This window comes from Mytilus trossulus, chromosome 7 (assembly GCF_036588685.1).
Source record: "Mytilus trossulus isolate FHL-02 chromosome 7, PNRI_Mtr1.1.1.hap1, whole genome shotgun sequence".
NCBI lineage: Eukaryota > Metazoa > Mollusca > Bivalvia > Mytilida > Mytilidae > Mytilus > Mytilus trossulus.
Window position 1 is genome coordinate 18,795,600 of NC_086379.1, and position 15,712 is coordinate 18,811,311.

General features: G+C 30.8%; 1 protein-coding gene across 1 annotated transcript; it reads right to left on the reverse strand.

Annotated features, from left to right (window-relative positions):
* Positions 1–2,072: 2,072 nt before the first annotated feature.
* On the reverse strand, positions 2,073–7,659 carry LOC134726220 (patched domain-containing protein 3-like). The gene is made up of 3 exons (XM_063590622.1): positions 6,672–7,659; positions 4,780–4,989; positions 2,073–3,610 (listed from the first exon to the last, which is right to left on the reverse strand). Exons 1-3 carry the CDS (start codon positions 7,657–7,659, stop codon positions 2,073–2,075), a joined length of 2,736 nt encoding a protein of 911 aa, XP_063446692.1.
* Positions 7,660–15,712: the final 8,053 nt, after the last annotated feature.

Genomic DNA, 15,712 nt, shown 5'->3' on the forward strand with positions numbered 1-15,712 from the left:
AAAGAAATAACAGCACTAGTGGCCTTAGGTTTTTAAAAATAGCAGAAAAGTAAACGGTCATGATACATAATCAAATTTATTTCTGATGAGTATAATGAAAGTACTTCAGTTAACTATGTTTGTAGACTTTTTCGCAGTGCTAGAACATGGTGAAAATCCAAAAAAGATTATCATTATCCCTTTATGGACCAGGAATTATACCGTGCCACCTATATACATAAACAAACATATCCTATCAGAAGAAAATAAAACTGGATAATTGGCCGTCATTTGTTTTGATTTAAAATCAAATCTAGTTTAAACCGAAAATAGAATTTACCAACAAGCATTGTTGGCTTGACAAATAATTTCATAAAATGGTGAGTAGTTTATAACAGTCACCAAGTCACTTATCAAATTTGTAAATTTGTAAACTTAGAATGATCGAATATTTCAGGAAAGTAAAAAATTAAGTATATAAAAGAGATCAAGGAAGGAGCTATTGACCCCTGGTCTTGTTTAATTTGTTCAATTATTGATTGAGTGATTCTTTGTTATTTAAATAATTTTGTATTTATTTAAGGTCTAATTCTCATAAAACAATACATATAATCAAAGTTCGGATATTTCCTCTTAAATTTCCTCAAAAATATACTATCTGGATGATATAACATTTGTGTTTCAATTTCACTTTTCAGAACTGACAACATATTCAAAAATTTAGTTCTTTTTTCTGATAAATAAAAACATTTATAAATCACAAAACAAATCATTGTTATAACATGATTAAGATGATTATATTCAATTTATTCAATTTTATATCAAAGAGCAAAATTTTTAAGACAGAAGGCATGTTGATCAATGTTAAAATACATTAATATGTCATAAATTATTGACATATACATTTACATTTCAAGAAATAATGATTATAGTTATCACAGTTGGTACAAATCACAATTTGGATATCAGATATTTTCAAACGGTACAAATTATGATTAATTGCTGTAATAGTATGCAGTAAATTCTATCTAAACATGTTCATTCTATTATCTTTTAAAAAATGGAATGTAAAAGTAAGGTTCTTCTTTATAAAATAAGAAACGTTTTCAAAAGTGAAATGATTTTTCCATACATAGAATCCTACTGGGAGCTCTTTATTAGATTGAATTATAATATCATATATTTCTTTAAATGAAATTTTGTCCAGATTGTAATACAATCGAAATTCATCTTTATATCTCGTTGAATATGATCGTTTTTGTTTTCCTGCCACTATGTTTCATCCAGCATTATAAAATTTCTTTGTAAAAGTGGACAGTTTTTTTATGTGTTCTAATGATTTATGAGAACCCAGATTCATTCCAAATATACGGCTTTTATCCCCAAACTCACTGAAATAGTATTTATAAATTTTCCAGTTTTCTCAAGTTTGATCTTTCAGTCTTTTAACCTAATTTATTTTCATTGCTTCAATGTAAGAATCAAGATCTGTCATTTTAAACCCCTCTTCTAAATAGTCTTTTCTTAGCACTGAGCGCTTAATATTCTCACTACCACCCTCCCATAAAAATTATATATCATTTTCTTAAACTTAAATATAGTTTCTTTTCAATGATGTATAAGTGATGCAATATATGTTATATAAGGTATAACACGTGTTTTGATGATAGTAATTTTTGCAATCATGCTTATTTTCCTTTTTTCAAATCGTTTATTATTTTTTCTGAACTTTCAAACTGTTTTTGGGATCTATAATATTTCAACAACTTTTTGTTCTCAAAATAATTTTTCTTTAATATATATTGTATTAGCAGAACATCATTGGCTTTAATGCTCAGGTAGTATTTTTTCCCTCACATTTAATTTAAAATTTAGATCTCTTTATTGTATTGATACCTTCAGCTACTACAAAAAACAAACAACATGTGGTATAAATTATTTAAACTGTGGTCAATAAAAAGGATTTGATTCATCAATTTTCACTAATATGATTTTAAATAATTTTTTAAGAAAGATTTGCACACAAATAACGTCTAAAACACAAAAATGTATAGCTACGCCATCAATATTCATCAAAATCTAAGACGTAGTAATCAATGTTTGTTTGAAATTGATGGGAGGATAGGAAGTTTCCTTGGCTGTATTTTGGTTAACTCTACTCCGTTCTCAGAATTTGTATTTGTCATAGACAATTCGCTACCAAATGCTTCGTTCTTGTGAGAAGTCTTCATGTTGCTTCTTGGTTGATTCTTGTCTCTCTTTTCTGCTTGTGATGATATTTTTTCATCATTACCATTATTTTTAAATTTTGGGCCACACAATGAAAGAATAACGGGTAAAAACAATAGAGAATGCGATGCCCCAAACAAAACTATCAGTAACATAACTTTAAAAAAAGATCGAAAAATGAACGATTTTGAGAATGACAGCATTATAATACCTAAAATAGAAGAGACTGCCCCATTGAAAATTGGCCCACCAGCTCTTACTATCGCTCCTTTTGCACCATCATCTCTATTCGATTTAGCCGATTCCATGAAGCCGTGACAAACATGTGCACTAAAATCGACAGAAAAACCAACGCTCATAATGATATGAATCATTGTAATTGAGCTTAATGTGAGGCCCCAAAAATGCATAAAACCAATCAATCCTACAAGGATCATTGCTAATGTCAGGGTAACAAAGAGAACAAGTACCGGATGAGGCAAAAAGATAGCCGTTACTATGAAGATAACGACAGTTGCAATACCGAGAGTTTGAAGGGTATTTGGTAAAATAGCTACATATTGTTCAAAAAAGATAAAAGCGGGAGAATATACGATTGCCTCTGGTATAACAGAGGAAGATGCTGTCTTTCTCACCCTTTTCATTAACTCTCCTTGATCAGCAGAATCTTCGACGTTAAAAGAGAACACGTAAAATCTGGAAGCAACAATCGTTACATTTGACGTATCAAATTTTATATCATTTTTAAAATGTGGATTCACAGGTAAGAAATTTGAACGTAACGCCGAAATAAAATTTATTTCCGATGAACCGTCGTAAACAGTTGAATTTCTAAATTCCTCAAGCCAATTTAAACGTAAGTTATTTTCCACTCTTTCATCTTGTTGTAACAAGGTTTGAAGGGCCAATATCTTATTCCAGGTCTGAACGTCAGAATATTTCAAAGTGTTTGGAATGTTAACAGAAATTGCAAAGCTTGAGGAAAAATATTTTTCATTCAACTGACTGTAACTGTAGTAATACGAGTCCTCCGTTACCAAATCATTAAGCGTAAGGCCTTGTTCAAACTTGGTAGCACCCCAAATTGAAATGCCCAAATAAACTGCAAATCCCACAAGAATGATTACCTTAATCGGCTTTTGAAGTACTAAGCGAGATATAATTTTAGGTGGATATTTTTCAAATGGCCCTTCAACTTCACTTCTCTTTGTTGGTATTGATCCAGTACACATACAACTGTGTGGTTGTCCTTGTAGACAATTACTCCTTCCCTCCTTTTTGCTGTGGGATATAACTTGACATGTACAAGCATGGCGGCTACCAGAAACACGTCTCTCGTGGATTACCATACAACCAACAAAAAACGTAACATAATTCAGATAACAAAACAGGACGGCAATACCTGAAAATTAAATTTGTAATTATCAAGCATTGAATAAAATGAAGTTTTTGCAAGTATCATAAAAAAACTATGACACTAAGAAGCAGTTGCATGCTTGCTAATGAGACAACTCTCATAAGTGTAACAGTACAAGATAAGAACAAACTAGGAAATCAACTGATAAGGGCTTAACTCGTCAAATCGATACAAAGCAGAAATACATCTAAAAAATGTAGACGTGAATGGGTACTTGTACATCCATAAATCAAAATCTCAGCATTAAGTGCAGAGCTGATAGTACTCGCAGTTACTGACAGCCAACAAAAACTACTTAAAAAACTTCAAGCATCTATGACTAAATAATCCACCAGTACACAACCAACATCCAATAAATTCAGTATAAATACGTCGTTAACAGTCAGAGAAAAGTATGGCTTTGTGCAACGTTAAGATATAGGTATCAATAGATTGTAGACCCATAAATGTGCATATGTATATGAAATTAATTTTGATTTACTGACAACAAAATTATTATAAATATCAAAACAAACAATATTCAAAGATCTAATTAAAGTGTTGAATAAGTAACCTTTTGAAATAAGTTCAAATAAAGGATCGATAAGTTTACCCGGATAGTATCTAAATTTCCAGGCTGAATAAATAAAATCCCCGTAAAATAAGGGTTTATTATTTCGTAACAATGCTTTGTATTGTATTAAACTGATTTTGTTGCATGTGTTCTGAATGATTGTCTTTTCCGTGAAGATATGATTTATTCATTTGCTGGTATAAGACCAGAACTAGCTTTCAGTTACTACGAGTACATCAGAAATGATGTCTTTTGTATTTCTATAATCTTTTTTTTTGCGTGCATCGTACCGAGATTTGATGAGTCAAATCCTTCAAATTGCTTAGTCTAACCGTTACCCCACTGTCTAATGTGTGGGTGTGTCAGACCATCCCAAACACCAGACATATTCTTTATGTGCCTGTGTCGAGTCAGAAGCTTATAATTCAGTGGCTGTCGTCAGAATCTGTCTTTTAACTATTTTCTTGTCATACTTTATTATACATTATGGGTTTTTATAATTATCAAAATCCGTAGAATTACTGAATGTTACTTACATCCACAATCTTATCTTATCTTGACTCATTATATTGACAAGCATAGTTATTAAATGAAAGCGAACCTGTGTATACGCAAAAATTTCTGACGCTGATGAAAGACGAAGATGCGCCAACAAGAAAAGCTATAAGGTCTGTCAGAGAGGTTATGGTTATTCCTACACCACTGGATCGCAATGTCTTCTTTATACGGTCTTCTGGTTCTAAGGCATTTTTGCAATCATATGTTTCTGCAAGACCAGATAACAGCAAAAACATGTCATCAACACCAATACCTATTTAAATAAATAAAAATATTATGTACTTTTTCGGTCCCATATAAAACAATTCATTATGTTGAAAAAAAATTATAAGAAAAAAAAATCATTTCTGATGATAAAATATGATAGGAGGAAAAATATTATTTTGACTATAAAGATGCTTGATTGACTCATAATTTTCCATAATTTTTCAAATACTACACAATGTATTCTCTCTTAAGTAGAATGATGAAAAATGCTACTCCTTTTGACTAAAGAGAGGGAAAATATACCAGATGGACATTCAAACTCATAGATCGAAATAAACAAAAAAGCCTTTGTAAAAAGTAAAAGGACAAACAGACATATAAAAATACATAAGACACAACATGGAAAACTAAAGACTATGCAATCCGATCCTAACCCAAAACTTGGGGTGACAAACATAGTAACGCCTTTTTACTACTATATAGTATTAAGAATTTAATTGCAATTTGTAAACGCAGAATTAGCATATGATTATGGACCCAATTTTATCTTATGTTTCATGTGTTCCAAACAAAAAATAAAAACGAGTCATTTCTACCAATAGCATTTGAATTCTTAATACTATGTCTGTCAAAAGGAGTGACATGTTTTTATCACTCTATTTTTTCGTGCTGACATGAATTGTCATTGATATTGTTATATTTATAAATGTACTGTTTACAAATTTTTGAATTTTTTGAAATACTAAGGCTTTTCTACCTCAGACATAGATTACCGTAGCTGTATTTGGCAAAACTTTTAGGAATTTTGGTCCTCAATGCTCTTCAATTTCGTACTTTTTTTGGCCTTTTTAACATTTTTGGATTCGAGCGTCACTGATGAGTCTTTTGTAGACGAAACGCGCGTCTGGCGTATACTACATTTAGTCCTGGTATCTATGATGAGTTTATTTAAAACCACTGGGTCGATGCCACTGCTGGTGGAGATTTTTCCCCCGAGGGTATCACAAGCCCAGGAGTCAGCACTTTTTGTGCTGACATGAATTGTCATTGATATTGTTATATTTATAAATTTACTGTTTACAAATTTTAGAATTTTTTGAAATACTAAGGCTTTTCTACCTCAGGCAATAGATTACCTAAGCTGTATTTGGCAAAACTTTTAGGAATTTTGGTCCTCAATGCTCTTCAATTTCGTACTTTATTTGGCCTTTTTAACATTTTTGGAATGGAGCGCCACTAATGAGTCTTTTGAAGACGAAACGCGCGTCTGGCGTATACTAAATTTAGTCCTGGTATCTATGATGAGTTTATTAACTTGTTTTTAACCATTCAACAAAATTTAAATATAAATCAAGCATCTGAATTTCTTAAATACACTAAAACATAACAAACAATAACAGATAGTAAAATCACAAAAATATTGAACTCAGAGGAAAATTCAAAATAGAAAAAAGTGATATAACAGAAAATGGTTCAGTTAAGAGTTAAAAGGGAAAGAAATTGAAGCCTAATGCATACATCGGAGTTTATCTGAGTTGATTAAAATAGCAAAAATATTGAAAATGTTGATACATAATAACAAACTACCATACGACTAATGCAAAAAAGCTGTCTTTTTCGAGTTTAAGTAAAATTATTAGATATTGAATAAATGTTACTCACATTCCAAAAGCGGGAATGTATGTTCGTTCTAGATAGTTAGCAGTGTTATGGTATTAAAGGTGTTACCTATAATAAGAAACGGCATTGTACCAACAATGCTGACAAATTCTAATCCACAGGCAGCAATAAGTCCAAAAGATCCAAGAATAGCAAATGCCGCCGCTAAAACTCCTGCTCGACCAAGGTTCTGTCTGTCTGAAACACACTTATAATTCGATGTAGCTGTTGTGGCATAAACAATCATCAGGGTGAACGTTAAGGAAAAAAATACTATGTCTCCCCCAATATTTGCATTGAGCTCCTCGTCTAACGATTCAGAGTGTGCATAATATATGTTGGTATGGTTTGTCGTTATTTTTTCTATTTTTTTTATATAAGAAGCCATCCACAAAATGTTGTCGTCTTTATTTGTTTGGGTTTCATGTTTGAGATGATATCGCAGCTTTACGAACGATGCATTTGTTAGAATACCATTTGAAACAACAACATCACCGAAAATTCCTTGCAAGGAAGTAGCCCCCGATCCAGGATAAGGAATGGTATTAGCATTAAGGTTGGACTGAAACCAGGGATTGAATATCACATGGCCGTCAACCACGCATGCATTGTCCCTTCTTGCACACACTTTCGACAAATTAGATAACGAGCCAACGCTATCTGTAAACTGTAATGATGATATCTTACCATATACTTCTTTCATTTCTGATAAGTATAGGTTACCTAAAATATTTTTTCCTTGTTTTGCTTCAAAAATAATGTCACCATATATTCCCGATTCAATCTGGCTTTGCGTATAGAAATTTTTAGCAGAAAAATCTCCAAATATTTTTCGAAGAGTTGATCTGTCTTTTGACGCCTGACTATTCATCGGCGTATAGATTCGCTCGACATCATTATCACTTTTAAGATTTACCAAACCTATTCCTAAAAGGCCATTTATTATCAATGGAACAAAAATAAATTTCCATGGATGCTTACAAACAAATCCAGCATAACTTTCAAATTTGGTTCCAATGAATTCCTCAACTTTATTATAACACGTCAAACATCCCATAATGTTAACTGAAAGTGATTAAAAATATTTCATTAAAATATTCAAATAAATAATCAAAAAGAAATCAAAATTAAAGACAAACATTTATTAGAAAAACAAAAAATATAGCGGAAACTCATGTATTTTTAATTTCATTTCGGCATTTTATTGCTTGTATCGTGCTTCGTAAATACCAGTATTACCAATGTTATTTCAACTGATCGGGCGGAACTTTCGTTTTAATATGCATAAGGACAGTCTATTTAAAGACGTGTGTGATAAGGATGATGGTCGTTATAATTCATATGATTTCTAATCACCTATTAGGGTCACCAAACTGATATGCAAATTAATTGATTGTATGATATGGGACGAATATATGGACACTACATTGATGAGTTTATCCAAACACACCTGCTTATAGATGTACTTGTCTGAAAAGTGAAATAAATCAAGTAATACCAAGTCAGAGAATATCACACATGGTTTTTTACAGTTAGTAGAAATAGTCTAGCTTTATTTTTTGTGAGGATAAATTGACTTTAACTTGGAGGTCTGTTATATTTGATTGCAACTAATCACTCCACTTCAATTATTGAAACATTGTTGTGACGTCATTGTATTGGTGTACCCGTTCTATATTCAAGTGATTGGACTATCATTTACCTTTAAGAAACTTTTAACTGTCCAATATTATTAAGAATAACCCTCGTCTTTCTTTAAAATATTGGACCGCTGGAAATGACAGAAATGATTTTAAAGGTGAATAAAAATTCAAGGACTGATAAAATCCATAAAATCCCAGAATTATTTTTATCTTTTAATAAAAATTAACAACGAAAGAACACATGACAATTACATGAAAATTATTTTTTATTTGGTTCTCTTTCGAATACAATAAGTTTGACACTCATCAAGGTGATTTCTTGATCAATTTAAATTCATTGTCTCACTACCAGCATCAATACTATTTCACTGCCATTTGTTTCATCTTTATGGTTATCTTCTTTATGACCAATGTGACTTTCAATGTTCTTTATAATTTATATTGTTGGTGCTTTGAGATCATTTCTTTTCGCACAAGCTTTTTGATATTCTCTTCCATATTTTGGAAATATTTTCTGTATTTTCCTTACATCGTTTTTAGCTGAAAGGAAAATGAAAAATATTAAGTAATACATTTAACGCTTGATAGATCATGTCGCAATACGAGGGCGACAGGTAAAATAATTTTATTATTATCATTTAATGTGTGAAATCGTATGTTTACTGATGCTGATGTACCAGCCACATATTGTTCTGTGGACGAAATAGCCAACAGATTTTACAGTTATCAGTGCCGTCGTTGATTTGCTAATTCGTCAATTAAACAAATTTTATTCTCGGATTACTTACGACGTCGATTTATAAAAAAGATAGAAAAAACGAATACGTTCCTACAGGTTAATGACATTAATCGTGTGTCCGATTCAAACTTTGTTTTTGGCGATCGTTAATTTTTGGAACCGATGCAGTTTCTTAAAATTAAAAACAAACGTTGGTGCTTAATTTAATCATAGGTTTGCTAATAAGTTTTTTTCTTCAGTTTGTAATTGTGTTATATCATTTTTCATAAAACCGTTTCCTCCATTGAAATAAGTGAATAAGGAGGAGTTATTAATAAATGTATTTTGTAATATGTTTACCTCAAAATACGAATAAAATTTAGTTCTTTCAAATTTATTCATGAATATTTTAAACATTTAAGGTCTCAAAAGTAAAATTTATTGATTACAATATAAAAAAAACACGAAGCATAAAAACAAGGAATTGTAAACTTTCATGCCTTGTTTTGAAAGAATAAAAAAAAGCGTGGTTTTCAAAGAGAAACTCATGGATCAATATGGATCAATATATAGAAAGGAAAAAAAGCAGCAACACGCAAATAAATCGAAATAATGAGTGACACGAACCTTGTCAAACCTTGATACGAATGGACAAAGGGAGGAGGTCAATTGAGTAACCTGTTTGTCCGACTTTATAACAATAACCGAGGAGTAAATGTCAATCTCTTTGGAATAAAGAAGAACAGAGGTGGCCTTCGTCATACGGGGAAATTTTTAATCAAGATTTCTCTTTTCATATATAGTGCATGTAGGTGAATACGTTTAATCGATGTCTTGATACCCGGATATTCCATGGCGGAGAACTAAGATATTTAAACTATATTAAATATGTTTTGCAAGTAAAAGATATACCATTTGGATCATAAGTTTCTTTTCATTGAAATTACACTTAAGAGGGGCGATTTTGATGAGTAGATGTATAATTTAAATTGTATTGTATTTACGCTTGGTATCTGTTCATGAGTGCTTATTCATTATTTTTTAATATAGATGTATTTAAATTAAATCGTTGCATTGCATTCAAGAAAAGTAAAATAGTAATCAAAGGTACCAGGATTAAAAATTAATACGCCAGACGCGCGTTTCGTTTACATAAGACTCATCAGTGACGCTCACATCAAAACAGTTAAAAGCCTAACAAGTACAAAGTTGAAGGGCATTGAGGACCTAAAATTCCAAATCCTTGTGCCAAATACGGCCAAGATAATCGACTCCTGGGATAAGATAATCCCTTTTCTGCGACGTGAACATGTCTTCAAGCCTCATATGTTTTTCATAAATTTTATATGTATGAAAATTAAACCCTAGGAGAAATTGGTACTTAAGTAATTAGTAGGAAGGAAGACATTTTAAAATTATATAAAACTTGCCATCAATAGCTGCTATAACTAAATCCTCATTGTTGTCCACTCTGTAATTGGATATATATTTGAACACAGATTTGATTTTAATTCAAAATTTAAAACAACACAATCATGATATTCGACATCGTTTTCTTCTTTTTGTTAAGCATATACCTTCATCGGTTTTATCCATTTTTAGACAAATAATGAAAGAAAAAGAATTCACGAAAGATTAATAGTTCCAGCGCACGTATAAAGCATACATATAACCTTCATCTTCGTGTTCACGTAGCTTTACTTGTAGTTTACCATCACTGTACTTTATTTTTTCTATATTTTCATTAAATTAATGTTGAAAGGGGTCTACGTGTAGGATATATCAATATAAATAATACTTGAATAACATTTTCCAAGACAGTTTATTGACTTGAAAAACATGAATTTCTACAAAATTTTGTATTTATTCACGTTTTTAAAAGATATTATATACAATGGAGGGGACAAGACAAGTTTTACAATGTTTTAAGTATAAATTCGAAGCACAAAACAAACGATTATCATTCTAAATTTATAAACCTACATATTTATCTATACTAAAAGAATATTTTTATAGAAATATACAACACCCTCTCTATAAATCTCTTTCTGTTTGGAATTCATGGTTCCTTAATCTCTGTCTTTCTCTCTGGTAGTTTGAGAGATTATTGATTATCGTTGGTTATCTCAACGAGATGAATGTTCTCGCTTGAGCCTGTCAAGGCGAAAGCGAGAAAAGCAATCGAGTTGAGATGACCAATGATAATCTGTTTATCGCTATTTTACATATGACGACGTTGTCAATTTCATGTCAATAATTTTCCATCTCAAGCGAGTAGCATGCTATAAAAATTATCACAAACAAATATCAAAGGAAAAATGCACAAAATAGCGATAAATATACTTACACGTGAGTGTTAAAAAACTTACTGATGAAAATCCATCTTCCATCGCAGAAGTATATTTAGATTTTGACAACAATGAACATCTGAATACCAGTACAAGTTGACAAATTATACATACTATACATTTTGTATGATGTAGCATTACCTTTTTACTACTCTTATTACTGGACGCTTGGTCATTTTGGATGTACGAATATTTACTTTTTGGCCTTCATATCATTTGAAGTGTTGCTGTGCATATTCTATTCTATTCAATGTATATGCGGCTTGGTTACATGGAATTATAGTAAGAATTCCCTTTTACTTTATATTCCATATCGAATTAAACCAATTAAATTGTTTCTAAAGTAAAAGTAAGATTTAGGTATTATATGCTCTTTTTCTAAAACCACTTACAGGAAAAGATTGTTAATCAATACTTTGTTATTACAGTTAATCTTTCAATGTTCACAAATAAGCAAAGAAAAATACTTAAAACGTAATTGTCTTTCTGAATAATAATTCGACCTTAATCCTATCACTGGGCATAAGACTTATGCTGTTACTTGAGTTGGAAATAAATCCTAATGTGCTCATAATGTTTAGTTGTTGTAAAGGAAGGACCCTTTGCTGAACTTTCCCGCAAACAAATTCTTCTAAAAAATATACATACAAAATAAGGAGACTGTCGTTTAGCAATGTTTAAATCTCGGAAATCGATTAAGACTTTACAAGATACTAGTAGTTTAAAGTTGATTACAGTTTCCGAATCAACTTTATCTCAATTCATTTATGGTATTGCCTTTGTGACGTTTTCACAATAAATAAAGAGATGTTATTAACGTCGGAAATAACTGTTTCAACATGGTTCAAGTCTATCTTAATGCATCTGTCAAAGTTGACTCACAATAACTTAAATATTGATACATGTGGTACAGAGTAAAGAGTATATGCAAACACAGCTGTTGTACATTCTCAATAACACAGATAAGGGTTTCCACTGGGTTAATTTTCTATTTTAGCTACCCATTAACAAAAACAACATTTGTTCGCAAATGTTTATTACCCTCTGCAAACAAGGTTAATTTTCAATTTGCAGTCTGCATATGTCAATCTGGGTGTAACATTAAAGTGTATAAATATAAATAAACACTAATTAAAACAAAAATATCCGTTCACATTAAAATTACGCTTCAACTAAATGCTGATCTTGTACCATGTCACATACATGAAAGTTGGTATCCTTAGTTTGATCGGTTTGAGAGTTTGATCTTATAATTTGCCTAGGGACTTTCCTTTTTGATTTATTTTTGGAATTCGGCATTTTTGTTACCTACTTTTTATACTAAGTAAAACTCATTTTCGATGTCTTAGGAGAGCCAATTATTGTATACAAAATGAAGATGTTTAATTTTCGATGTCTTAGGAGAGCCAATTATTGTATACAAAATGAAGATGTTTAATTTAAAACAATCAATTTATCTGATAATTTCATTTTCGTTCAATTGTTTTTAAATTTCGTAGCTAGTTTAATTAAAACATATTTTTTTCAGTTATTCGTGATCAGATAAAACGGAAAACTTATTTGGAAAAAGGAACGTTAAAACGTTTGCGAAATGTCGCGACTTAAAAAAAATAATTAGTATATAGATTTTGTATAAGGGGTAAGAACAACTAATCTTTAAAGTGAGATATGAAGACATTTGTCCAAACAATTTTAATAAATCAATACAACTAACACCTTTCGTTGTTTATTGTTTAATCACAAAAAAAGTAAAATTACAATAAATATCAAACTCTGAGGAAGATTACAGGAAAACCGAACTCAACGAAAATCTTTACGGAAAGTTCCTTAACAAATTCAATGGCAAAATCAAGATCTCAAACAAATCTAACGAAAGGATAATTACTGTCATATTCCTCACTTGGTACAGGCATTTTCTTATGAAGAGAATGATGGAATAAACCTGATTATATAGCTAGCTTGACCTTCCACTTGTATGACAATCGTACAAAATTTCATTATCTTGACAACGATTGGTGAATAAAAACACACCGTCATAATAAGCAAAAATGTCAAAAATAGGGGACCAGCAGCCAACATTGTGTTATAATCTTAAAAATAAAGAAGGCGTATAGACAAAGAAAATAAGAAACACGAAAGACAAGAATACAAACATTTACCATAGCACAATAACACAATTATGAAATGTATAAGTACCGAACCACGTCAAATGTATATTACTAACATGGACTCTACATATTTTTTTTTTTCATAAAGTTGTGATTATTTTTTACTGTCCATAATTTTATAGTTGGGGTTTTAATTTATTACCATATATTGTCTATTTTATTCTTCAGTAGTTAATTATTTTATCCACATGGTCCAATCCTTTATAACTGTATTTGACAAATAAACAAAACCTAAATATTTTAAACAGCTGTATTTGTTTGATTCTGAAATTGTTCAAATTGTGTAATCGATCATAGCTGTTTGTCATTTTTTAAACAAAGAATACGACTGTGGTGTATACATAAATCAATATGATCTTCCACATAAACATTCTTTCACATACGAAACAATGGGTGTACCAAGTGAGGAATGCGACAGTTGTTCTTTTTTCGTTTGATGTGAAGCTTTTGGTTTTGATATTTGCATATGGGACTTTTCGTTTAGAAATTTCCTCAGAGTTCGATATTCATGTAATTTTACTTTTTTTCGAAGGATTCACGAAACCAATATCAGAAGAATATTTCACAAAGAGAGGCGAAACATACGAAAAACAGATTCAAACTCTTAGATAGAAATTTTTCTGACAACGCCGGGACAAAAAAAACCCACAAAAAACGATAACAAAATTGACTGATCAGAACTATCCTTTTCAAAAATTTGGGTGATCGCAAGGTCTCTGAAAGGGTAAGCAGATTCTGCTCCTTATGTGGTAATCGTGTTGATGAATTTATTTAATTTTTTTCTTAATTCAGTAAATATTCCTTCATAAATGTAGCTGATTTTTTTTTTATATTAAAAAGAACAAAAATAATATTTTGTTTGTATAAACCAAAAGTATGGACAAGAAAAGCCTAGAAATGAAATTGTGACTAGAAATTAGTAATGTGTCAAAGGGACAACAACCTGACCGTAGAGCAGAAAACAGACCAAGGCAACCAATTTTTCTTCAACGCATCTAGAAATTCCCGCATCCCTAGGCTGACTTCTGATGGCCCCCTAAACTCACTATGTGTAAAAGTTCAGTGAAAATGGAACTCCGAAACGTATAAATTAACTAAAATTTAAAAAAAAATGCAATACTAACAAAAACAGAGGCTCCTGGTTTTCGAAGGTCGCCAAATTGCGGCGGGGTTAACATGGTTTTGTGATATCTACATCAATCGCTATTTATCCAGCCAATATAGAATAAACAAACACACATCAATACGCACAGTAATACTCAATCAAACATTAGCCCGATTCAGATGTCAGAATAGATAGGAGTAAAAAGTAAGTAAAATGACAATGAAACACGAATTAACAAAGGACTACTAGTAGTTACTGACATCAACTAAACTGACTGAAAGATTATGGTCGTCATCATATATAAATCAATATTAATGTTTCTTGTTAGGGCTTTACCTGGTACCTTTGTTAACTTTTATTATCCCTCATATTACATATGAGAAGAAGAACATAACCAGTACCAAGTTGATAAATGGTTTTTAGAATAAATGTCTTTAATTCTGAATTCATTTGCAGAATTACGAGTCGCAGACAATATTTTCATTTGTATATATGACTTGGTGAATATAAAATGATAAAATTTGCTTAAAAAACGGGACAGTCAAATTTAGAAAATAACATGCTGCCACATGAATGATGATTTCATTAGAAATATATGCGACAAATAAAACAAATGTATTCGAATTGGTAAATATAAATAAGATAACTGTAACGATGGAATATTTCGTTCGATAACTATTTTGTTTCCTCATTTTGAAACCTACACATATTTGAAGATTCAATAACGAATTTGTGTAAGGCAATTAGTATCTTAAAATGCATTTCTTTCCAATAATTTGTTTTTTTCTGCTCACAATTACTTTCGTAAAATACAAAAATACATGTATGTCTTTACTTCAGGAATGACTAAAATTCATTCATAAGCAGGATTATTCAAATAGTGAGGTTAAATTCAAGTTCACATTTGTATTCTACAAATCAGAAAAGGTAAGAAATATAATAACTATTTGATACTTAAAAATTATGAGACTTATTTCGATTATCCTCTGAAACACTAGATTATATTCGAAATTATCACTCGTGATATGTCAGTTTCTTAATATTACAAGATTGGTATACAAAGTATTGGAAATGTGTTGAATATAACAGATATACATCAGTTGTACTGGCATTTTTTTTAAGAAGACT

Coding starts and splice junctions, on each gene's coding strand:
- LOC134726220 (XM_063590622.1), bottom strand. CDS start 7,659: ATGGGATGTTTGACGTGTTATAATAAAGTTGAGGAATTCATTGGAACC. Junction 4,990..6,671: donor AATGCCGTTTCTTATTATAG/GTAACACCTTTA, acceptor TTATTTAAATAG/GTATTGGTGTTGATGACATG. Junction 3,611..4,779: donor AAATTTTTGCGTATACACAG/GTTCGCTTTCAT, acceptor TTTAATTTTCAG/GTATTGCCGTCCTGTTTTGT.